General features: G+C 41.7%; 1 protein-coding gene across 3 annotated transcripts in view; it reads right to left on the bottom strand.

The window, feature by feature from the left end:
- Nucleotides 1–1,238: 1,238 nt before the first annotated feature.
- ddi2 (DNA-damage inducible protein 2) overlaps nucleotides 1,239–26,696 on the bottom strand; it is a 28,262-nt gene continuing 2,804 nt past the window's right edge. Inside the window, exons 2-10 of one of the 3 annotated variants that reach the window (XM_068017350.1) lie at nucleotides 22,483–22,621; nucleotides 20,540–20,803; nucleotides 18,837–18,963; nucleotides 16,478–16,605; nucleotides 15,760–15,888; nucleotides 14,619–14,722; nucleotides 13,332–13,521; nucleotides 12,228–12,288; nucleotides 8,736–8,824 (exon numbers count right to left, since the gene is read on the bottom strand). In XM_068017350.1, the coding sequence (XP_067873451.1) occupies nucleotides 12,272–12,288; nucleotides 13,332–13,521; nucleotides 14,619–14,722; nucleotides 15,760–15,888; nucleotides 16,478–16,605; nucleotides 18,837–18,963; nucleotides 20,540–20,803; nucleotides 22,483–22,621 (1,098 nt within the window). In that variant the 3' untranslated portion in view covers nucleotides 8,736–8,824; nucleotides 12,228–12,271. Of the gene's footprint in view, nucleotides 8,825–12,226; nucleotides 12,289–13,331; nucleotides 13,522–14,618; nucleotides 14,723–15,759; nucleotides 15,889–16,477; nucleotides 16,606–18,836; nucleotides 18,964–20,539; nucleotides 20,804–22,482; nucleotides 22,622–26,696 lie in introns of those variants that run through there. The other 2 variants (XM_068017349.1, XM_068017352.1) reach the window with 2 other exon arrangements.

The following is a 26,696-nucleotide window of genomic DNA, read 5'->3' as shown; positions in this document are numbered from 1 at the left end:
CCAAGAGATCCATTTCCAGGTAGCCCCATTTCTCAAAAACAGCAATTGGCATCTTTGAGTGAAGGTTCCATTTGTGAAACTAGACCATAGTACTGCTGGGGCTATCCACCAGCTCATTCTATGCTTCTGCTGTTTGATGAACTGACTAATTCACAGAAGTCAGTTTGCACCATGGTAATAGATACATGATACTGAGGCAGACAACAAAACATTGAGTCCCAAGCAGTTTTTCAATAGCGTACACTGCAGTTGTACTGTCAGTCTATATTTTAATAACTTTGCCCATTGCCTGACCCTTAAAGTAATTCAAATTCAGCCAAACTACTCAGTCAGTTTAAGTGCCATGAGTTATACAGAAGGATGCCATATTCCTTGTGTCCTGACTTCCTCCAGAGAGAAATCTGTTACAAAGGATGATGACAGTGCAGGGGATTTCAGCTGTAGCATGGTGAGCAGCATAGAGGTGCTTTATACCCACTACTAGAGTGAACAAGTGCACTTTCATCTATGATATCTGTGATGAAAGTAATCATAAAATGTCTACTAACCTTCATATGAAATTTTAGATCAACCAATATACAGTGAATTAAAAATGGAGTTCTGTTACATAACTTCGTAAAAGATTTTCTCTGTCTTTGTAGGGAGGGGAAGTAGAATATAGAAATATTTCTGGAGATAACTATTAGTTTGAATGTTAGTATTTGACAAAGTACCACATAATAGACTTGTTAGCAAAATTAAAGCCTATGGGATTAAAGGGACAGTAGCAGCATGGATATAAAATTGGCTAAGGGACAGAAAGCAGAGAATAATGGTGAATGAAAACAAAATTAGCTGGAAATATTCAGCAAGTCAGACATCATCTGTGGAGAAAGAAAAAAAGTTAACATTTCAGGTTAATGGCCTTTCAGAAAACTGGAAATGGTTAGATGTAACAGATTTTAAGCAAGTACATAAGCAGGGAAAGCCGGAAGAAGGAATAAAAAGGTCTGTGATAAGGCAGGAGGCAGGAGAGTTTAATTGACAAAAGGGATGATGGTGCAAAGCAAAAGAGGATGCTAATAGGACAATAGTTAATAACACATTTGCATGTTTAGAGGGAAGGAAGCTGGCCAGTACTTAAAAAATGCTCAAGTACATCTGGAGAGCAGTCTGGTTTACCTATCTACACGTTGGCAGCAGCGGCTGCACAGAGTTTAAGTATTCATATAACATTTATCAAAGACTGAAAAGGACACTGATATTTTAGATGTTTTATTAATTGAGGCAGTTTACATTACAGTGCAAGTCAAGTATTGCTGATTATTTTCTGCATTATTTTGTTTCAGTGCAATTCAAATTCTTGTAAGCTTCAGTATTACTGTTCGCCTGAATTGCATGACGGTGAGTTTTCCATATTTAAGAGTGGGCAAGAGGGCAGAGTGGGCAACCTGTGTAGTCAATGGTGTGAAAGATTAGGATTAAGAGTAATGGTTAGTCCTGGGGCATATTCCTTCGCTGCCATGCATAGTTACAATTTGCACATCGCAGGAGACTCAGGTCTTATGGAAACTGGCTTTTGCTGTTAATATGAATGAAAGGGTTGGGAACACCCGAATTATAATTTTTTTAGGCATCGGAGATTGTTCAGAGCAATGGGTTCACTGTTTTTATATTCATTGTCAGAATGTGGGCATCAGCATTTATTGTTCATCCCTAGTTGCCCTTGAGAAGGTGGTGGTGAGCCGTCCTCTTGAATCACTGCAGTCCATGTGGTGAAGTTACTCCCACAGAGCTATTTGGTATGGGGTTCCAGGATTTTGACCCAGTGACAAAGGAAGAATGGAGATATATCTCCAAGTCGAGACAGTGTGTGACCTGGAGGGGAGCTTGAAGGTGATGGTGTTCCCGTGCACCTGCTGCCTTTGTCCTTATAAGTGGTGGTTTTGGGAAGTACTGTTGAAGAAGCCTTGGCAAGTTCCAGCAGTGCATTTTGTAGATAGTACACATTGCAATCACAGTGCACCAGTGGTGGAGCGAGTGGATGTTTAAGGTGGTGGATGGGCTGCCAATCAAGTGGACTTGTAGGAATTGCATGGAGAAGCGTAGTTAAGGTACCACGTACATGGCATCAAGGCAAGTAATCTGTCTACAGTCTGTAACCTGTTTAAATCAGGCAATTCCTCTTGAGTCTGATAAAGAGATTATGGACTCATTCATTGGTTTTACTAACTAATGGGTACAGATAAACTTGCAGCTTTTGCAAGTGGACAGTCTGCCACCATGAATAAGCAACTTGGCAAGGAGCCTGGACGTATAGCAATGTGAATAACAATTCTATGTAAATGGGCATGGACCCAATCAGACTCAGCTGTGACCTTACCTCTTCTCCACCATCAGGAGCAGCAGCAAAAGAGATCAAATTGAAATAAAAGTACTGGGGAAACAGACTTTTGATATCATGGAATTCTGATGAAGCTCAGATTTGAAACATTAACCTATCTTTCTCCTTCAGATGCTGACCAACCTGCTGGTCATTTCCTGTTTTCCCTTCTGTGTCTTGTAATTGAGGTCAGTTTTATCTTGGCAACGTTTGAACAGAAACTGACCTGTTTACCGGAAATGTCACTTTGGGAGTGTCCAGTGACCAGAATACATTTGCCGACTTCACCAGGAGGTCCTGAAAACAAGGCCAAATACAGTAGCAGGCAAGCCAAGTCAAATCCTGATGCACAATTGCTATTATAATGCATCAATGACTGTATCACAACATCAACACTTTGCATTAATGAACAGTCAACTAAGACCATTGGTCAAGAAAAGTCATTGCCAAGGGTACTAATGACTTGGTAACACTGAAGCCAACTGCCAATGTATTCGATATTCATGACAACCTCCAATTCACAATAGCAACTTGACACTGAGGAATTTTAAAATTCAATTTGGGTCTTTGTGACCTTGGGCTGTGATCAAGTAAAAACTGGTGCAGAGAAACTGAGGGTCTTTGATGACAAACTTATAACCAATAACTGGAGGTAGAGAGCTGACTTCTGGCAGTGAGTGATATCAAGATGCCAGAGAAGTGCTCCTGCAAGGAGCATTTTTGGGTCAGCTTTAATATAGTAGGCCCAAATGTTTAATTCTGATTCACTGAATTCTTGCAGGCTGATTCCACCTTGTGCAATGATCTTTGAGGATAAGGCACAGCGGACAAGTATACTTACTATGTCTTTTTGGAACCATTACGGTTCTCTTCCAGATTGTGAATATTTATGTTCCCTTTAGAAACCAAAAGAATTGCCAAAGTTTCCAAAGTAATTCTCAGGAAAACATGAAAGTGGCTATAATAATACAACAGTCTGTCATTAATGATTGCACCTTTATGTATGCCATTTGAGGTCATAAGAAATAAAAATTCAAGGGTGAGAAAAGACCATTTGGGCAAAGCTCACCCTTCCAGTCTTTATCTGTCCCAGCCTGGCATCCAGCTGTGTTTTAACCACCTACAGTACATGTTTCTCTTTCCTTGACTGTCACAAACCTTTACCCTATTGTGTGAAGTTCCTTTCATTATTAGATTTACATTTACTTTTGATTAATTTATATTTATGACTTCTGCTCCTGCTAAAGAACATTATTTTAACCTTATCCAAGCCATTTAATATTTCTTGTACTTCAAGGAAGCTCTTCTGTAACCATTTTCTCTCTAGAGTGTGGAGGCTGAACTGCCTTAGGTTCTCCTTATAGCTCATCCTCCATCATTTTTAATCATCTTTGGTGATGTCTCAATAGCATGGGCGGCACAGTGGCGCAGTGGTTAGCACCGCAGCCTCACAGCTCCAGCGACCCGGGTTCAATTCTGGGTACTGCCTGTGTGGAGTTTGCAAGTTCTCCCTGTGTCTGCGTGGGTTTCCTCCGGGTGCTCCAGTTTCGTCCCACATGCCAAAGACTTGCTGCTTGATAGGTTAATTGGCCATTATAAAAATTGCCCCTAGTATAGGTAGGTGGTAGGGAAATATAGGTACAGGTGGGGATGTGGTAGGAATATGGGTTTAATGTAGGATTAGTATAAATGGGTGGTTGATGGTCGGCACAGACTCGGTGGGCCGAAGGGCCTGTTTCAGTGCTGTATCTCTAAACTAAACATAATCTAGATCAGAAAGGGCATGTGATCCTCCCTGTTAGTAAGTCTGGCTTGTCCAACGGAATGTGAGGGATGCAAAGGAAGAAATATAACTCTTCAAAGGTACCATCTCTTGCTGGGATGCAGATCCAAGGGGGTAGGATGCTCTCTGGTATCACACCAAAGTGCCCATTCTTCATGTGAGAATTTGGACAGTGAATTTTGGCAGGTTGCTGGACATGTAAAGACCAGAGTTAAGTGCGATCCTGTTTTGATATCCACATAGACACACTTTCCAACATGGGTCAGTGAATGGTGATAAAGGGCAGCTAATTTTCTCCTTCCTAGTCTTAGGATCGTTGAAACCAGCTGCAGTACCTCAACTGTTGCCTCAGCTGAGATCAGCAAACTCAGCAGAAACTGGTGCTTGAACCTGGAACACGCTTGTCTGTAAAGGCTTGGTAGCCACTTGGCTATGAAGGATGCCTGGCAAAATCTATGCCAAGAAACTTATCATAAGAGAACATCGCTGATGTGAGTCACCCAGTCAGGAATCTCAGCCTATCCCAAGTGGTATGTAAAGAATCCAACTGGAAAAAAAATTGTTCTTTTTAACAGTTTTTGAAAAGAAGTTCTGATGCTTGGAGGTGAGTTCTATATTTGGGGAGGGGGAGGAGAATTTAATTGCAGGGCTGCTTTCAGTTGGGTTCCTGCCCTTACACAGCCTGCTGGAGGCTTCAGGTAGGAAGCCTGCTTCATAGGACCGAAACCTACAACAGCAGCTAGATCTGTTGTTAATTAGGTTTAACAAATCCTTTCTTATTACCATATTGGCAAGACAATAGTTACAGCTTGAATCATAAGGTACTAAAATTTTCAGAGAGAATGTCTCCATTTGGAGTTACGAGAGTTAATATTTTGGTTGAGCTCATTAGAAATATTTGTTTAATGTCTCTGTGATGTAAATACTGTGAAGAGAAAATTTCCAAACCTGTGACATGAGGAAGCATTACTTTCAGAATTTTAGGAGAGTGAGAGATCGTGAAAGGGCTCCAGATCACAGCAGGGTGTGGAGTCCGATTGTGGCCCGAGGGATTCCGATCGTGGTGGGGAGGACCGATCGCGCAGGAGTCCGATTGTGTTTAGGGGAGGGAGGCGAGAGCAGGGGAGCAGATAAATCAGGAGGAGGAGGGGTAGGGCAATACAATTCACTCAGCTTATTGGATCTAGAGGAAGCACTCCTTGCTCCTCCTGGCCCACAAGCCGTGTTATAAAGGCACCTACCGCATGGATATAGCCCCTCTCACCTTCTTTAAGCTGCTGAGTCTCCTGAGGCCTTGGATACTCGGCTGCCTGTAGTTAAAAATACAATGACTATTAAAATGAAGGTACGCAGCCTCATTATAATATTTAAATGACCCTTCCAATGAGTGAGCTGGTTGTCCACCCCTCATTCTGCCTCTGTTAAAACCAGAAATGGGAGGGTTTGGTTCCTGTTACAGACTGTTCACATTTTAATTTTTGACAAGACCCAACCCATCCGTTTTTGAGAGTTAAGATTCAGTCCTGAGAGCCCACACTACGGCCTTGAATAGCCTCAGAGGTTTCCATGTTAGTATGGAATCAAGGTTTTCTTCTTGCATTGTTCCCATCTGCCATCCTCCACACCCTTAACCTACTAGTTCATCATTGCACCTTTGGCTGAAATCAGCTTTTAGAGGCAAGAATTAGAAGCAGTTCAAATTTCTAGTCTTCTTCGTGCAATAGTTTTTAAGCGCTAGCATCAGCTGACACAAAACCAATATTTTGTTTGGCAATAACTTTTTTTAATTATTTGGTTTTAAAAAAAAGAGAAAAACAAAGACCAGAGGTTGCACTAAGCAGCCATTGAAGATTACAGCAACATCACTACTGTCACTTAAGAAAAAAAATAGCACAAACACCTCCATAAAACAATTTTTACCAACTGTGAATACTGAATGTGCCTCAATTTCACAAGACAAATGTCCAGCAGAGGTGGTGTTGCTGTGTCAGATTTGACAAAGGCTATAAAAGAGTAAAAGAATTCTAAAAAATTTGTGTACTCAGAAGGTGAGATACATGAACTTTTATCTTTATGGAGGAAACATGATAGAGATTTTCCACTTCTCCCTATGGTTAAGCAAAACACCAAAACAACACCCAAATCCAATGTAGACAACTACTGACCTTGCACAAATTTTAAATCTAACATGATTCCACCATGAATATTGTGCGTACACGTAGATCATCTTCCAAGGATTCAAACCTGCTATTTTGTCTTTCCTTCCCCCTTGCTGCACCAAATCAGCTTTGAGAATATTCAGTTATAAATCATAGGCAGTTTAAACAGCATTCGAGCCAATAGTTAAATAGACTTATGTTGGTTGCCTTATGGAATCCTAATGAATATTGCAGAATGGATTGATAACTCCACAATGGCACTGAAATCAAATACTGATGTTGCTGTAACTTGACCACAATAACAGTTTGCCGGTGACAGATGATATCAACAGTCAAAAAAGGCTTTTCCCATCAGCATCCAAAAAATGATTCTAACTGAAACTTGCTTTCTTCCAACCAACAGAAGCACCCATTTGTCGGCCCAAATGTCTAAACAGTGCCAGCTCATTACTGTCCTACTGACTGTTATTGGACTTCAGATAGGAACCACAACTTTTCTTGCAAGGAGAACCAGAAGAGCCAGATCTGTATTGCCATGAAAACGTTCAAGGGCCTCCATCGCTTCTTGCTGAGTAAATCCAGACCTTCTTATTCGTTCAACATTTGCAGCTGGAAAAATATGGGTTGATAAAGCTGGAGGACACAGTTCTAGAGAACTATCCAAAGTATGCCTATCAGGCTGATTCAAGTTTGCTTCCACGGTCCCTTCCCATGTCATCGGAGCAGCTGAAACCTCTGGGACCTCTGAAGAACGGACTATGTTATCTGTCATCATTTGCAAATGTGTCTCAGTACTTTGAGACACCTGGCTGCTTTTAACTTCTGCAGTGTCAGGTGTATGTTCCATACTCTTTACTGATAATTCTTGGGTCTCTAATGATTCCTCAGAGGGGGAAACTTCCATTTCCTTTGTTAGATCCTTGGACACAAGAATAAAAGCCTCAGCCTCGTCCTTTGCTTCTTGTACAAAAGTCACCTCATATTCAACTTGTGTCACATCTGAGGTGGGTATTTCTGTAAATATATTAGCGCACTCCACACTGTCCTCTCTTTTAGAAGAAATTTCAGAATTAGCTGTTAACAAAGGTTCTTTTTCCATTTCCACAATATTAGGTTCCAACTCTGCACTGACACACATGCTGCTCAAACCATCATTATCTGAACATTCTTCAGACACTTCCATTGGTTGAGCACATTCTTTGTGATTTGTGGTGTCTGACTGATAGCTGTCCTTTGAACTGGCTGTTATCTTCAAGGAAGCTCCTTGACAAGAGGTGACTAACTCTCGATGCAGTTCAAGTAAAGTAGCTACAGGGGAGAAGTGTGAATCAGAGTCTGATGTCTGATCCTGCTGATAGGAAGACGGTTTAATCTCAGTAAACAAATGTACCTCCTTATGCTTTTTATCAGCATCAAAAGCAACTTCAGATTTTTCTCTCTCATAGCCCCTTGTAAACTCAACAGGCCCATCCACCTGAGAAATGAAGGAGTTTGAACTTAAATGTTCAACCTCAAATTCCTGATTGGAAATATGGACTTTCCCCTCCTTTTGACTACTGCTGTCTATCTTTATTGATGCTGAATGTCTAATCTCCTCTACCTGGTGTTCAGGAGAGCTTACAATTTCAGCATCACAGAATTCAATGTTCCCTGTTAAAGAACGAAATTGTGGTCTTTCACCAGCCTCAATTTTCTTTTGACAGCTACATAGATCTTTTTCATCTATTTCAAGGTCCATGTCTGATGGCTCAGTGACTTGCTGCAGGGGGCTGTCTGGATCATCAATCCCCTTTCCAGTGTCAGTGGGCTGCTGCACTTCAACAATATTAGAAGAACAATCGGCAAAAGCCAGTTCTGGTGAGATAGGTTGGATTGATCGGTCAGCTACACCCAGATCAAACACAGGGTCAGTATTTGGTTGTACAGCCAAAGATATCTCTCCAACATTTCTTACTGGTGGTTCTTCCAAATTCAAGTTTTCTTTATTTATGCTTTCCAGTTGGGTTTTTGTTTTTATATTTGCAAAAGAATGGTCTTCCTGTGTGACATCACCCTTTTCCAAGCCAACCTCGTGTGGACTCATGTCTGGCAAGACACTTTTTGGCAGAGACGCATCATCAGTTTCTGAAGTTGGATGTTGCAAAATGTTTTGTGAGCTGCTATGAATGCTTTCATACTGTGGTGTGTGCTTTTTTCCTAATGACGCCTGAGAAGGAACAGACTGTGTGTCAAGAGACAGAGGAGTTAACAGATTGTCCAAAGGTCCTGACAGTGCCTGTTTTTCTGCCTGCGTTTCCATGCACTCAGGAGTGATCTGAAGGCTTTTTACACCTGTAAGTTCAAATTTGTTCTGATTTTGCGAACGAAGGCTAGCAGGGACGGAAAGTGAACGGTCCAACTGACTTTGGATTTGGGGGGCTTGTGATAGGTCACTTCTTGTAATGGGAAGAGGGAGATGAAGATGATGAGGTGCTGGTAATGATGGGCTTTCCAATGAGGTAGTTTTGCCATTTTCTTTTCCTAAAACAAAAAAAAGGAAATTGAATTCTAGATTGCAGCTATTCCAAACCATTTTACGGCCAAAGTACCCAGCAGTTCCAATGCTATATCTTGTATTCTGTTGTTCTATTGTTTCTATTCATTGACAACCCAGCACCGCATCTACAATTTTAATGACCTCTTTTTATAGATGGCATTTTAATTTATTTGGCTAAAATCAGCACTGATCTTTCATTAAACAATGGAAGCTCAGTTATAGTAACTGGAGAACTCAGAACTCAAAAAAGATGACTCCCACCACCCCCCACAAGCATTCCACTGACAAAGACATTGTAATAGGAAAGTTCAAATGCATTGTGCTTAGTTGAATTATAGGTACATGTAGTTAGTGAGCAACACAGCTCCAACTTACTCTAGGACATCATTCCCCGAAAGCTGACTGTATATGTGGTGAATGCAAGCTGCATTGGATCTTAGAAGTGAGTTTGAAATATGTATTACTAGATTATGGAATTCTTATTACAGGATGCACTTTGCTACAGGATGTCAACAACATTTTAGTAGGGTGTCACACAGCAATCACCGCTGATATAATGCTGCAAACAATTCAAAATGTTCCAAAATGTGACAGGTGGTTTATGTAACTTCTTGACTAGCAAAGAAGCCACAAAATAGGCATTAAATCAGAGGTTTTCACAGTGTGTAAACGTAACGCATCTGTGCTAACTTCATTTGGAACTGGTGAGCAGGGATTGTTTTCCTTAGGTCAAATTAAAGGGGAGATTTGATAGAAGTGTTCAAAATTACGAAGAGGTTTGATAGAGTAAATAAGGAGAACTGTTTCCACTAGCAGGAGGGTTGGATGGACACATATTTGAGATAATTGGCAAAAGAACCAGAGGAGAGATGAGGAAGATTTATTTTACCATCTAGAATGCACTTCCTCAAAAGGAGATTCAATAGTAAATTTCAAAAAGAAAATGGCTAAATACTTAAAAAGGAAAAAATTGAAGGACTATGGGGAAAGTGTGGGGGAATGGGACTAATTGGAAAGCTCTTTCAAGGCTATCCAATTATGCACAATGGGGTGAATGGCTTCCTTCTGTGCTATTTGATTCTATGAGGGCTGCAGAGTGAGGTGAGCTTATGGAATACCCAGTTAATTTGTGAATAAGGAACCCTCCAACTAGGTTAGAAAGGCTAAAAAAAAGGCAACATTCACTGGGTGCAAATGATCAATCAGAAAAATTATGCAGGAAGCCAAGAATTTTGCAGGAGTTGACTTAGTGATGTGGCTCCCTTATGCCACAGCTTGTCATGAGGGCCATCCAGGTCCTCGGTGCAGCACAGTGAAGGACAAGCCAAAATCCCAGTGTCACAAAGAGCTACATGAAATCTAATGAGCTAGACATCTCCAATTTCAAAAAAGACAGTTCAGAGAGAGTCGGAAAAGAGGGGACAAGGTCATGGTTGTGAAGGACAAATTATGGACCACTCCTGGGACAATTTTTATACAAAGATCACTGACATGGGTTACCAGGAAAGGTGGTGGAGATCAGGAAATGGTGGGGTTAATAAAGGGGTTAAATGCCTTCTCCATCCAAACCAATCTTGTGATCTTCTGATTTCCTTTGGAAGACATCTGGCTAGCTGTTTTTAGTTGTCTCTTCAAAGGTATGAGCCATGTATCAGTGTAGTACTCTCACCTCTGAGTAATAAGGTCATGGGTTCAAGTTCCACTCCAGGCACGTGAACACATAATCTAGGCTGACATTCCAGTGCAGTACTGACGGAGTGCTGCATTATCAAAAGTGCCGTCTTTCGGATGAGATGTTAAACCGAGACTTTGCCTGCCCTCTCAGGTGGACGTAAAAGATCCAATGGCACTCTTCGAAGAAGAACAGGCAAGTTCTTCCCAGTGTCCTAACTAGTATCTATCCCTCTACAACCAACGTCACTAAAAAACATTAATATAAAAGCAAAATACTGCAGATGCTGGAAATCTGAAAAACAAAACAGAAAATGCTGGAAATACTCAGCAGGTCAGGCTGCATCTATAGAAATAAAAACAGAGTTTAGGTTTCAGGTCAGTGACCTTTCATCAGAAGTACTGATCATCAGTTCTGATGAAAGGTCACGGACCTGAAATGTTAACTCTGTTTTTCTCTCTACAGATGCTGCCTGACCTGCTGAGTATTTCCTGCACTTTCTGTTTTTGCCACTAAAAAACATTTCCAGCACCTTCTGTTCTCATTTCAGAGCTCCAGCATCCGCAGTATTTTGCTTTTATTATCTGGTCATTACTGTTTGTGGGACTTTGCTGTACGTAAAGTGGCTGCCTCGATTACTTACATTAACTGCACTTCAAAAGTACTTCATTGGCTGTCAGGTGCTTTGGGCTGTCCTTAGGTTGTAAAAGGCACTATATAAAATCTCATTCTTTTGCCACTCCCCCCATCCCATCCCTCTCCCCAGGAGGTTTGCCGACATTCCAGCATTCCTACAATCTGCTCTACAGACAGGACAGTTCCTTTCTCAAGCAGCCACTTTGCCATAAAATCCTCAGGAAGACTTGAGCTATGGATTCAATTCACGCCTCTGGAACTGGATATTCTTGGCAGTAGAACACAGATGTGCATCAATAGTGTGTATTGCAGCAAATCCACCAGAGAAATGTGTTTTATTTGTCCATAGTTTGAGTTATCCTGAAGATAGAATGAACCCGAGCTACCTGCTGCTGTGTATTTGTGTAAATATTTCTCTCTCTCGCTATGCATTTCTGCAAGCCATTTCTGACATGCATTTATCCGTGCTTGGTAAAATGTGCAGGAAGTCCCCAAAAGTCAGTGGTGCCAAAATTACAATTGCACCAAGTGCCTTAAGGGGTGAGCGCAGGTCCAAGAAGTAGGCTACAGGTTTAATCCCTATCATAATGTATTGTTAATTTCGTATCAATGACTTAACTTTACAATTCTGGCTCTGATATGTATACTTTATAGTGAAACATTGTATAGCAACAAGAACTGAAGTAGTATCTACATGTTACATAGTGAATTTACTCCCGACATGATATGGGAATTGGAGGATAAGAATGATAGTGATTTTTCAGGCAGGACAGTCCCGCTTCTACTCAGGATTACAAAACTCCACTGCATTGTTGTGGAGATGGCTGGGAGCTCTTTACTTTGTTGGGTGATTGAGATTGCAGGAACAGCTCACTTCAGTATTTTGTTTTCCATCAAAAATAATGGAAAGTGCAACTCTGAAAGTGCAAAAGGTATTATTCATATTCAGTACATAAAAGGAAAATGAGAAGCTACATTATTGGAACAAGCCTGCAATTCAACACAAGTATCTCCTATGTGAACGCTTGGCTGTTGTGCCACACTCTTAAGTTATTTAAAAGTAAAACAACGTTAAATACCTGGGCTATGATCATCTTCAGGGGCAGCAAAAGTGCAACATGCATCAGTGACGCCGGTGTCCTGTTAGGATAAAAAAAACCCAAAACAAACCACAACAGCAAACTCGATTAGCCAACTGAGGCATGCAACATGCATATACTATTACAAATCACCATGGCGATCAAACAGATTAACATTCCACACAAACATATCACAGCGCAAGTATGAGCTATATTATTAGACAGTATTCATTCTGTCAGCACTCCCAGCTTCTGGAGCTGCCGAGATTGGACTGACCAAAAAAAAAAGCAGCAGAGTGGAGATATCAATGTCTTGTTAATTATAGATACACTCATGATGTTACAGACACACTGAAACATACCAAAATGGAGTAGGGAAGAGAACAGGACCCTACCCCCAGTAGATACTGTGAATCTATGTGGTTTTAACTGTAGATGGCTAAAGGCTCTGCCTGACATTGCACTGAGCCACACAGACCAGAAGATGTCAAATCCAATCTCCAGTACATGCTGAGTTAGTCAACCTCATTTGCAGCTGTAGTAGGTTCATTTAAATTGGCCTCTGAGGAAACTACCCAGGGCTCCTGCTCCTGATCACCATCCACTAGCTCCAGCCACATCATGCATGCAGACTTTGGATGGGAGCAGGACTGGACTCAACTTTGATCCCCCTTCATGGTCAAAGGGCCTGCCAATGTTCGCTGTCTAGTCTCAGATAAAAATTTGCTACTTTTGAGAGATAGCGGAGGCTGCCAGTACCCATGATATTACACCTAAGTAAAAGCCAGCTACCTTCATAAAGGCAAAGGAACAAGAATGGCACAAAACTTTGAGTAAGTTGCGCAAAAGACAGAAAAGAAAAAGCTTCTACCTACCTTCCTGCTACTGAGCAATCATTGAGCCCAGGACATCGCACAGGGTCCATCATATGAAACCTTTACTGTAGACTAAGTGCACATGAATTTGGGTGGTTCAGTCAGGGGACATCCTGGCTTAAATAAGCGTGTGGCCCACTTGAGCACCAAATTATAAATTACTTCATCCCAGAACTAAACCTATATTTACACAATTCTGTTAGCAGAAAAAGGCTTTTTGCAAATTTACCAGATTCCTCTGCTGATCTGTGTAGTGCCTCAGCCAGCTCTGCATCTGCCAGCTCCTCAGGACGAAGATCATCTCGTGGTACACCATATGCCAATCTGGCACACTCTGGAAGCTCTGCTTCAGATAAAAAGCGGGTCTCTGTTCCTGTGGTGCCAATAACTAGCACATTGCGCTTCAGGTCAATTGAACACTGTAGGTAGACAGGAATAAAGAGCAACAGCATTTAAAACGCTGAAAATTAAAATAGTGAACCAAAGAACAAACAGCTAAATCTTTGGAATTGGTTTAATTGTTCATAAATGAGACAAAAAGTTGCCTTAGTATGCAGAGCTTTTAATCATCAAGCAAAGTTCGCTCCAGATCTCTTTCCCCAAATATTAATTCATTCCTCCGTATCTACATTGGTTCAGACAATGGTTTGAGGGGTTTTCTCCAACAAATTTCTCTCCTTTCTGAAAGGCACTGAATTCACTCAGCAAGCACAAGGCACGCCCAGTACTTTAACAAAGTGCCATATCTTCATGTTAGCCTAGACACTAAAGCCCTGATTTTAACTCGCGGTAGCAGTCATGTGGGCGTTTGGCGAGGCAGGTGATAAACCAGCATAACCTTGGCAGAGGGGTGTGGGAAATTTTGACTCCCAGTCTCATCTGCATAGACACGTGTCAGGTTCCTGCCCAAAACCGTCAGGAAGCAACAGATGGTCAGTGAACGGAAGCACAGTCAAGCAGCAGCAGGCCACCACCAAGGACCAAAAGACATACCCCATGATATAGGTAATCTACGGTTAAGGGGTTCTGGAGGGCCTCTGGATCGGGATTGGGGTGGGGAGGTGTGGAGGGAAGCTTGGGGCAGGGGAGGCCTAAACTTTCTTTGTGGGACCCGGAGGAGCATTCCAGTTCTTCCTGGACCCACAAAGAAAATCAAAAAACGCAATCAAACTAACCCCAACTCCTCTTCCCACTAGGTTGGCCTCGTAGGAAATCCACAACAGTTTGCCTGCGCGAACCTCTGGCTAAAATAGGTCAGGCCCCGATGATGTTATTGAAGCCCAATCTAAATAAAATGTGTTCAATAAAGGCTCCTGTGAAGTGCCTTGTGGTGTTTTAGGAAGTTACAGTGCTATATAAATGCAATTCAGTTGTAGTAATTGGTAAATGGCCTAGTATGATCAGAAACAATGCTGACAGTTCATGGGATATCAGTTCCCAGCTTTGAGTTGTGCTACCCTCCCCCTCCCCTTAATGAGTTTGGCTTCACTATCTAGAATTGTCACTTGCTTCTTACCTGGTGCCTTTTGAGCATGTCAAGTCCAAGCAACATATCCATTGGCTGGTCTTCCAGGAGGGAGAAGGAGCAGGGGAGGAAGTCACCTTCAATCTGAACCTGGGCTGTACAACACAATACAACCTAAAGCCAGCTGAATTGAAAGCCAACAACAAACAACTACTAAATACCCCTATGCTTATTTTCCCTGATTTTGTGATTAAATACTTGGTTTGGCCCATGGGTCCCTTTCTGTGACTACTGACAACAGAGCCCCTTCCTTTCTGCAATTGCTGATAACATTGCTCTGAAACTGCTGGGAAGTACTCCAGCTCTAAAACCAGACCAAAGAGCAGCTTCTAAATGGTACACATCCAGAGTCAGGGATTATGAATAATGCTGGAAGGATGTTTTCCCTGGCTGGGGAGTCTAGGACTAGGGCTTAGTCTCAGAAATAAGGGGTTGGCCATTTAGGACTGAGACGAGGAGAAATTTCTTCACTCAAAGGTTTGTGCATCTTTGAAATTCTCTACCCAGGAAGGCTTTGGATGCTCAGTCATCAAGTATAGTCAAGATGGAGACTGATAGATTTTTGGATATTAAAGGAATTAAGGGATATGGGGATAGTGTGGGAAGGTGAATTGAGATAGAAGTTCGTATGTTCACACTGAATGGCGGAGCAGGCTCAAAGGGCCCAATGGCCTACTCCTGCTCCTATTTCTGATATTTTTATCTAGGACCGGTACACTATTTTTGGTTATTGTATTGTTTCATGTTGGGTTATATTCCTTACTCCCATTTTTTGGTGCCAGTAATGGAGATTAGAGCACTTCACCGCCCAAACATTACATCAGATCACCACAGATCCAAACTAGCAAGATACCAGATAACCTCCAATAACCCCCTCCCCTCCCCAACCCAAGAAGCATCTTTAGGGCAGATGTGGAGAAAACCGGAAAACAAAAACCATCACATTATATCCATCACTGTCAGCTCTGCAGGAATGGTGATGTATATATATGCAGAGAAATCCTTGTGATCTCCTCAAACCATTTAAAATTCATAGTATACAGATATTCTGCTTTACTTCCCAAAACAGTAGTAAGGAAAGCCTGTTGGCAATTCTAAAAATTCAGATACATATCATGTTAAAACTACTCACCCAAGTGAACTCTGCCAATGATTTTTTGTGTTCCAACACCTTTAGCGATCCCTGCCCACCGCCTATCAACCAAGCGCATAATGTTGCACCTCTCAGCACATGCCTGGCTCATGATTGTCATCTGCGCTCCTGTATCAGTGTGAGTACAGAGTTATCAACACATTTGGGTGCATAATTTTACTGTTAGATCACAAACCCAGTCTAAAGAGGATGAGTTCTATTTGCTGATGTGCCTGAAGGTAATTTGATCATTCCAATTTAAATATTTACTCCAACAATTGGAGTGTTTGCTTTGAGTGATAATGGTGAAATTAGCAACAGGATACATGTGATATTACAGCTGTGATATTAAGTAATAGGCATTAATGATTGTGTACTAATGTGTATATGGAGAATGTATGGACAAAGCAGCAAACATGCATTTAATGTCCTGTATAGAGGATAGCTGTAAGTGGGCAGCGTACGTATATAACAAATACAGCAGCTATACATGGGATAACGGTGCAGCAAACCTGTAGCTCCCATGTACTGTTATGTCAGGTACGTCTTGTAATGTCTCATATTGTTCAATTATATATTTTCCCTGCACTTTTACCACCTTATCCAAACTACTCCCCAATCTGGCCTGCTCTACTGCTCCCAAGGGTTTTACAATTATTGTTTCAAACTAGCTCAGAACCCATGTAAAATATAATCACATACACACATATGAACCCACCTGAATCCACAAATGCTTTGACTGGCATCCCATTAACCTTGCAATTGATGTAGAGCATTACCACCTGACCAAAGCTCTCTGGCGATTCTTCCATTGCAATTGTCATGTTCTCCTCAATGTTCTGCTGCCTACAATACAAAAACATCTATCAGTGGAACAAAAGACCAAGGTAGTTGAGCAGCCAACACCACTACTACAGGCCAGATCTAGGGACAAAGCAAGCAAAATTTGCTAGCAGAGGTCATCTAAGGTATATGGCTAAAGTAAGCACTGCATGGTCAAAGCTGCCCTTTTTTTTTACCTCTTTGCTGTGTCTACTGTTATTCCCAACAGGAGAGGGATGTGGGGAGTACTACTAAGAAGTTACAATAACACCAGCACATGTACTGTGAAACACATAGATTGAATAGGAAAGTAGTGGTTGACCCATCCGAGAATTCCAATTGCCCAGATAAACTGACATTTAGGAATGATGGGTGCTGCCAACCAGAGGACTGATTGTGGAGGGGTTGGGAAAATCAAGCAGTGCAAGGACAAAGCTCTCCAGCCATTTCTCAAGTGGAGTAGCAAAACCTGCACAAGATATTAGTGGCATAAGCAGGGTGAATAAAGGGGTACCAGTAGTTATAGTGTATTCAGATTTTCAAAAGGCACTCGATAAGGTGCCACATAAAAGGTTACTACACAAGATAAGAGCTGATGGGGGTAATATATTAGCATGAACAGAGGATTGGTTAACAGGAAACAGAGAGTGGGGATAAATAGGGCATTTTCAGGTTGGCAAACTAGTAACTAGTGGTGGGGCCTCAACTATTTAAGATCTATATTAATGTCTTGGATGAAGGGGCCTGTATTGTAGCCAAATTTGCTGACATTACAAACATAGGTAGGAAAGCAAGTTGTGAGGAGGACACAAAGAGTCTGCAAAGGGATATAGAGAGGTTAAATGAGTGGGCAAAAATTTGGCAGATGGAGTATAATGTTGGAAAATGTGAGGTTGTCCACTTTGGCAGGAAGAATAGAAAAGCAGAATATTATTTAAATGGAGAGAGACTGCAGAATGCTGTGGTACAGAGGGATCTGGCTGACGTTGTACATGAATCACAAAACGTTATCATGCAGGTAACGCGAGTAATTAGGAAGGCAAATGGAATGTTGTCATTTATTGCAAGGGGGATGGAATATAAAAGTATGGAGGTTTTGCCAGAGTTGTACAGGGTATTGGTGAGACCACGTGGAGTACTGTGTACCAGTGTTGGTCTCCTTACTTAAGAAGGGATATACTTGCATTGGAAGCAGTTCAGAGAAGGTTCACTGGGCTGATTCCTGGGATGAAGGGGTTGTCTTATGAGGAAAGGATGAGCAGGTTGGGCCGATACTCATAGGAGTTTAAAAGAATGAGAGGTGATCTAATTGAAACATATAAGAGTCTGAGGGGGCTTGACAGGGTAGATCCTGAGAGGATGTTCCCCTTTGTGGAGGAATCTACAATTGGGGGCACAGTTTAGAAATAAGGGGTCTCCCATCTAAGACAGAAATGGGGAGGAATTTCTTTCCTCGGAGGGTCATTAATCTTTGGAATTATCTTCCCCAGACAGCGTGGAGGCTGGGTCATTGAATATATTGGAGGCTGAGTTAGAGATTTGATCTACAATGGAGTTAAGGGTTATGGGGGGCCGGTAGGAAAGTGGAGTTAAGGCCACAATCAGATCAACCATGATCCTATCGAATGCAGAGCAGGCTCAAGGCACCAAATGGCCTACTCCTGCTCCTATTTCTTATGATTTATGATAATAAAAGATTACTACTGTCCGAGGACTGCCATAACATTACCCCACCAACACTGTAAGCACAAGTATACTTCAAAAATGTCTTTCTTTCTAATTTTCTCCCCATCTCATCTGAAAGAACTGGATTGCTTGCCAGAATATGATTCTGTGGGCTCTAACCAATCCCTGCTACCTTGCTCAATTAACCATAAACTCAGAGTGTGTTGGCAGGCTATTCAACTGTAGACTGCATCACAGCTGAGCCCAAATTTTACCCTTACCCAACGATACACACATTCCAGCAGGGGGCACTCAGGAGCAGGAATACAGTTCGATTTTCCCCTCCATAACGTAGGGCACTGAATTTTGAAGTAAAGGAATAAGCAGGCAGAAGCCATTCATTACAGACAATCTGAGATGCTCAATGTGTGAGGAAGATCGGAAGGAATAAAGGAAAATAAATCCCTGTGATTACAAAGCATTTTATCACCAACAAAATGTCTCAAAGTGCTCCACACAATGAATTACTTTGAGGTGCAGCAAGTGTTACGTAGAAAAACTCAAGAGCTCAAACAGCAATGGCTCTATACCTGATGTCTTCCTCAATTTTGGCCTGTGCCTCCAGGTCAAAGGGGTCAGCATTCAGAAGTCGAATCCTCTCCTGTTCCCGCCGTGCTCGTTCCAACTGCTGCTCTCGTAGCACCTTTGTAAACTTATCTTATGGAGAGAACACAAACTGGACTCAAGATAATTGCTTAACCATTGAGACAGTACATAATATACAACAGTCATGGAGTGAACAGTAATGAGCACAGCCATACAATTGATCATATAGATCAATATTAGTTAATAACACGGCGCCTTTTTGCCTCTGTTTAATGAGATGTGAGGAGAGCATTCTGTTAATGTTATTATTCATCACGCCTGAAAATTTCTTGGGCTACTTGTGCAAATGTTCTCCCCTCCATGTCTGAAGCCGCTGACTCTTTGCCAAGGTACAGTTCTACAAGCACTGGCTGCTCTATGGCAATTCACCAAAATGGCCATTTGTGACTCAAAATGTAATTCTTGAGTCTGTCTTCGCCATTAAAGAACAAATTTGAATTTATATAGTGCCTTTCACATCCTCAAGATGTTCCAAAGCATTTTACAGCCATTTAAGTACTTTTTGAAGTCTAGATACTGCTGTAATATAGGGAAATGCAGCAGGTAATTAGTGCAGCAAGGTCCCACAAACTGCAATGAGATAAATGACCAGCTCATCTGTTTTAGTGTTGATTTAGGGATAAATATCGATCCGGGCACTGGAAGAACTGCCCTGCTCTTCAAATAGTGTCATGGGACCTTTTACATCCACTTGAGAAGGCAGAGGGGCTCTCAGTTTAACATATCATCTGAAAGACAGCACCTGCACAGTGCAGCACTCCCTTCAGTACAGCCCTGAAATTTCAGTCGAGATTACATGCTCAAGTCTCTGGAGTGGGGCATGAAACCAAAATGCTGACTCAGAGGCGAGAGTACCACCACTGAGCCAAGACTGACACCTGCTCAGACTCTCAATTTTCCTCCTCCTGGTTAAGGGTCTGAGTCTTATTTTAATGGGTGAATAATGAAAGCAGAAAATACCAATCATATTATGCAAAATCTTTCTCTCCAATTTACCATTGCATCCTACAAGAAAGATCGAAATAATCGTTCTCACCCACCTCACTTCTTCACGATAGCTCTCAAAAATATATTTCATTGTAATACATAAAAGATAACAAACTCATCCATCAGCTTGTCTTCAACAATTCTCTACCTCACCCCTGTTTCCACCGACACAAGCAGCATGGCACATGCTGCTGAACATTTAAACATCCTGCACTATGTTGTATTCTCCCGTAACCAGTCAAACCTTGTACTAAACACGTTCATTAGCAACCACAGGACTACAATTCTAAGCAGCCACAATCGCAACGTACAAGCTGTCTGAAACTAATGCATATTACACTTCCAAAGCTGTGCTTGAAAACCTTTCTAACTAGGTACATTTGTTAGCTCATTATATTAAACAAAATTATTGGGATTCAATTTCCTAACATTTTAATTAATTATCAACACTGTTTTGTAAGCAAAAGCCCAAAGTTACACAGTGAGTAACTCTTAGCATCCCACTGAATAAGAATTCCATATAGGTGGCTACAACAAATTTGGTGAACAGTGTTTAAACCAAGAGTCAACACAATTGTAAAATAGCAGCACAAACATGGAAGGGAGACCAGCCTAAACAAGACAGAATTTCCATATTTACCAAGATCTCCACTAAGAAGCGCCTCAGCTAAGGGAGGATTCCGTTCCTTCAACAGCGATAGCTCGTGTGGGTTGGCCAGAAGCATGTCCCGCAGTAAAGTAGGATTATTTTCCAAACTGTGTGGAGCTGGAACAGGGGGAGGGGAAGCAGTAGAGCTACTGGGAGTTGGCGTTGGTGGCTGCTGATTAGCTACTTCAGGCACAGGCATTCTGAGCCCCAGTGATCCAGGCACTGAGATACCACTGAAATCAATTCTGGGAAGTCCTAAAGGAGGGGAAAGGACAGAAATATCAAGATTAAAAAATGCAATGACCACAGGCAAACCCACACGATTCCCAGTGCCTATATCATAGTGCTGAGAGACGTGAAAACTTACAAGCCACTCATACTTCTGGAATTAATATTAAAAACAAGCTACACCAAGCCACTTTGTAAAGCACAGACTGTGCCACAGGCATGAACAATAATGAAAGTTAAACTCCCCCTATCAGAATCTTCATTCTTCAGCTAGAATCATCCTTTATGCAATGTACCATATAGGAATAGAGGCACAGAATACAAAAGCAAGGCAGTTATGCTATAACTTTATAAATCACTGGCTAAGCCTCAGCTAGAATATTGTGTCCAAATTTGGGCACCATACCTTCAGAGGAATGTCAAGGTCTTGGGGAGGATGCAAAGGATTTACTGGATAATACCAGGGATGAGGGACTTCAGTTATGTGGAGAGATTGGAGAAGCTGGGATTGTTCTCCTTGAAGCAGAGGTTAAGGGGAGATTTAATAGAGGTGTTCAAAATTATGAGGGGTTTTGATAGATATTGTTTCCATTGACAGATGGGTCGGAAACCAGAGGACACAGATTTAAGATAATTGCCAAAAAAGCCAGGGGGAGACAAGGAGAATGTTTTTCATACAGTGAGTTGATGTGATCTGGAATGCACTGCCTGAAGGGCTGGTGGAAGCAGATTCAATAGTAACTTTCAGAAGGGAATTCTATACATACATGAAAAGGAAAAAATTGCAGGGCTATGGGGAAAGAGCAGGGGAATGGGACTAATGGATAGCTCTTTGAAAGAGCCAGCACAGGCATGATGGACCAAATGGCCCCCTGTGCTGTAAGATACTATGGCTATCATTGACAGTGATATTTTCATACAGACAACATAATAGCACGGCTCCACCCACTGGACTCTCCATTCCCAACCTGTACAAAAGAATGCAAAAATATTTCCAACCCAGATATGATCAAGTTGTACACAATATTTGAACTCTAACAACTCTTGTACGGACAAAGAACAGTCTAGTTCAGATATTGTGTTGAGCATAGTCTCATTGAAGAATTAAGCAAATGCCCCAATACTTTATTTCTTAATTTTTTCAAAGATTGTTGCAAACCATCTCTCCTCTTCTGAAGGTACTGACTCCCTGCAGATTACGGTTCCACGAGTGTTGAACACTCTCCAGTACTTCATCCAAGTGCCTATTATTTATGCATGAGTCCAGACAGTGATACCCACAAGCTATTGCACCATGGAATGTATCACATTAGCCCATTCCTGTCCTCATCCAACATCCACACGCATGCCCAGATACTTTTCAACATGATAGTGATCAGGAGCAGGAAACTTGGCTAATTTTCTCCTTATTCCAGGATTACTAAGGGCAACAGTAAAGTCTCGGATGCTAACTTGTCAGTCTTTCAGGTAGGATGCAGGAAAGGAGTGACTAATATTCTGACACCTTGCAGTCCCCTGCACCAAAACCATCTTAAAGAATAATCACTTGTGTAATTCTGTGTTATCATAACAGTGTTGGGGAGGACTCAAAGATAGACTTTTAAAAGCGTGTGTGTATACAAAGCCTGTAGGCGAGATGGGTAATCAAATCATGAATACGAATACTAATAATATTACTGTCAAACTGTTCCTACAAGATCTCTCACCTGAAACACCTGGGAGTGGTAGACCAGGCTGTACCGGTGGTCTATCCAACTGTCGCAACACTAGTACATCACCATCTTTCAGTCCGTACGCGCTCAGTGTTAGCCGATCGTCAGTCAATGGCCTCTCAGCAAAGATTATCTAACACAGAAAGAGTTTTACAGATTTAACTAACACACAGTGATTCTGCATTGGCAGAAACCTCATGCAGACATGTCAGCCACAGTCTCAATTTCCCCATGGTGATAACTGTTCATCAGCCATAACACAGAAAGTGTAAACTCAGTTTAATGTTCCTTCAGAGAAGGGAACTTGCCACATCTACCATGTGTTGGCTACATTTGACTCTAGTCCCACACTAAGTGGTTGATTTTTAATGCAAGCCAATCAGTTGTACAAATAATCATTAAAGAAGTTGGCCCACCACGCTATTTTTGGGGCAACCAGCGATAAGCGATCAATGCAGCCCTGCCATTGTCATCACATGCTGAGAACAAAAAGTCTGTCAGGAACTGTGAAACAAATGTTTTTGATTGGTTCCTGGTAAAATTTAATAAATAAGTCTGTTTATATGGACAATTGTAGGTTTCAGGTTCTTAGTATTCAATACAATTTAGAATGCACGAGAAAATAAGTATTCCACCCTGTTTGTCAGACATGTAAAATGCTGTAAACAATCACAATGCAGGAAAATACATTGTTTTTTTCAAGTAAGTGACCTGAGAAAACGATGAATCTTTATGCTTTACATTAAGGAAATTAAATGAGTGGAGTAGTGAATAAATTCACTGTTGCTTTAATAAACTTACATTATTAATCTCAAGAAAAGGTCCAAACGTTCATGTTATTTTCAGATCTTTATACAAAAAAAACAGTTATCCCATATGTTTCGAGTGAACTAAGAGGGGGCAGGTACCAAATAGCAAGTGGCGGCATGCTTCATGAATATTACTGAGACTCAGAAAGAAATGTGCTTTTTAAAGAGAGGCTTGCTATGGTTGACATGGACAGGAGTCAATCAGGAAGAACTGAGACATTTACAAAGAAATCAAGCAAAGTCCAACCCAACAACTTAATGTCTAACCAAGCACTCCACAAATTGAGCTTCAGGCTCACAACACAGGGGTAGGCCTCTCCAGGAAGCTGTTTTTCAAAGATTTATAGCACTAGACAGGCAACACAATGAAACCAGATAAAATTTCAGCTGGGGGAATCAAACCAACTGCATAGTGTACTTGGAGTAATTTGATTCAGCTTCTCGCTTTAAGTAGTTACATTTCAAGGAAGTGGGTATGTGTTGGGAAAAAGTATAAAAAGATTAAAGAAATGGAATTACAGTACATAACTAGTATCAGTGTGATGTGCTGTCATTTCCATAGTACTAACTGCCCATTTTTGATCTGTAGTTCTTTTGAAATACACAATTAATGATTCTCACCCTTGGTATGGGGTCTACACATGCAGTTGTTACCTGGTGCTGATTTATGAATGACATTTTAGCCAATGAAATGCAAATAGCTCTCATATATTAAAAAGTCTTGCGTACATCAACACACCTTCCTATGTCAACCTAGTCCCTACCACACTCTGGTGATGTGACAAGCAATATTTGACTTATTCAGTCACTGTAAATCAGTGACCTTAAAAATACACAGTGCATTAAATGGCATAACATCACTATCATTATAAAAAGTATCCTCTAAATCAAAATGAGCAACATCACAAGAGTTCTCCTAATATATATTTATTAGCAGCTATTCATTAAATTGCTAATGGTGGTTGGACAATACATCGCTTCACATGGGCAGAAGTATTATACTATGCAATGTACAATGGTATTATTTGGATGATATAGCGGAGATGTGTCCATTTTTAAAGTCATAAAATCTAATTCTTAAGTTGACAATGTCTCAGGTTATTGCCTTTAATTGTTGTTTGATGAAAGAACTTTGCAAGTGGAAATATGGTGTGTTGCAAACTCCATCTGAACAGACATTAAGATCGTTTTGCATCTGAAAAGTGTAACACTGTGTGTGTTGATTTATCATATTACTGGATTTCCTGTAGTTCACAGTAGGTTGGAGGATGTTTGCTTTCAGTTAGGAGTGTTGCGCTATTGAACACAGTATATTTATTTCTAAAATGGAAGTGTAGATCATTTAAAGGCTACAAAGTAATTGCTCAACATTCTTGAAATCAATCACATACTGACTACTCAACAAATTCTCAGGTCAATTAGGAGTCAGTCTGGCTTTCTTTCAGTATTTTTTAAAATGTGGCTGATATATCTGTGGATTACATACAGATAGGTGCAATTATGTCTGAGGCATTATATGATTCCTGTTGCATATATCTGGGTATGTCTTTCTTTTCTTTCTTTTGGGCCTCCTTATCTCGAGAGACAATGGATACGCGCCTGGAGGTGGTCAGTGGTTTGTGAAGCAGCGCCTGGAGTGGCTATAAAGGCCAATTCTGGAGTGACAGGCTCTTCCACAGGTGCTGCAGAGAAATTTGTTTGTTGGGGCTGTTGCACAGTTGGCTCTCCCCTTGCGCCTCTGTCTTTTTTCCTGCCAACTACTAAGTCTCTTCGACTCGCCACAATTTAGCCCTGTCTTTATGGCTGCCCGCCAGCTCTGGCGAATGCTGGCAACTGACTCCCACGACTTGTGATCAATGTCACACGATTTCATGTCACGTTTGCAGACGTCTTTATAACGGAGACATGGACGGCCGGTGGGTCTGATACCAGTGGCGAGCTCGCTGTACAATGTGTCTTTGGGGATCCTGCCATCTTCCATGCGGCTCACATGGCCAAGCCATCTCAAGCGCCGCTGACTCAGTAGTGTGTATAAGCTGGGGGTGTTGGCCGCTTCAAGGACTTCTGTGTTGGAGATATAGTCCTGCCACCTGATGCCAAGTATTCTCCGAAGGCAGCGAAGATGGAATGAATTGAGACGTCGCTCTTGGCTGGCATACGTTGTCCAGGCCTCGCTGCCGTAGAGCAAGGTACTGAGGACACAGGCCTGATACACTCGGACTTTTGTGTTCCGTATATGTTATATATATATGCTGGAATCTATTCAGGAAGTCTTAATAATGCACTTAGAAAATCATAATTGGGTTGGCATCCTTTCATCTACGACAGATGGTGGACACGCAGCAAACAATCCATTTAGGTGGGGTGATTTCTCTTGGTGCACCTTTGTTGATGGTTGTGAAGGCCAATCCTTGAGGCAAGTTCTGACACAAGTGCTGCACATGAAGCTGCCAAGTAACGCTGTAAGTTGTTGTTTTTGACGCAAGCGCCTGTTGCCAAACTGCTGTAGCAACTGGACATCGTGGCAGTGCACACCAGTCCACAGGATGTGTCGCTATTTCCCTCTTTCGCCAGGTGCAATAATTGACATTTAGAGCCTCATGTCACGCTTGCAAGCATCCTTGAAGCAGAGCTTTGGGCACCCCACTGGTCGCCTGGCCCTAGCTATCTCACCATACAGAAGGTCCTTGGGTATGCAACTGTCTTCCATCCTGCGGACGTGCCTGATCCACAGACGCCTCTGTCTGATTAATGCCAACACTTTTGGGAGCTCTGCCTTTGAGGACTGCCACATTTGTGATTCCGTCCTGCCAGGATATACCCATATTGTGCCGCAGACAGCGAAGATGGAAATTATTGAGCATCTTTTCCTTGTAGCTGTAAGTCGTCCATGTTTCACAGCCATACAACAAGGTGCTGAGAACACAGGCCTTATTAGCCAGCAGTTTGGTCCTAAGGGTCAGCTTGGTGTTATCCCAACTGCGTTGCGTAAGTTGGCCAAAGATGGTAGCTGCTTTCCCTATACGTGTATCAAGCTCTGCATTAAGGGACAGATTGTCTGTCACCATGGACCCAAGGTAGCAGAATTTGCTAACCACTTCCAGTGGGGTGTTAATTAATATGACGGGGGGGGGGGGGGTGGGGGGCGGTGGGCGAGATGCAACACCTTGTCCTATAACCACAGTTTTCTGATCAGAGAACTCCTCTACGCTGATGATGCTGCACTAGTCGCTCACACAGAAACTCAGCTACAAAGACTCATGGACTCTAACTTGTTTTCCTCGACTGTAAGCGTCAAAATCAGAGTATGATCTGACAAAGTCAATATGGATTTATGAAAGGGAAATCATGTTTGTCAAATTTATTAGTTTTTTGAGGAGGTAACTAGTCGGTAGTATA

This window comes from Heterodontus francisci, chromosome 37, assembly GCF_036365525.1.
Source record: "Heterodontus francisci isolate sHetFra1 chromosome 37, sHetFra1.hap1, whole genome shotgun sequence".
Classification (NCBI taxonomy): Eukaryota; Metazoa; Chordata; class Chondrichthyes; order Heterodontiformes; family Heterodontidae; genus Heterodontus; species Heterodontus francisci.
This window is presented reverse-complemented; position numbering and strand designations above follow the sequence as displayed.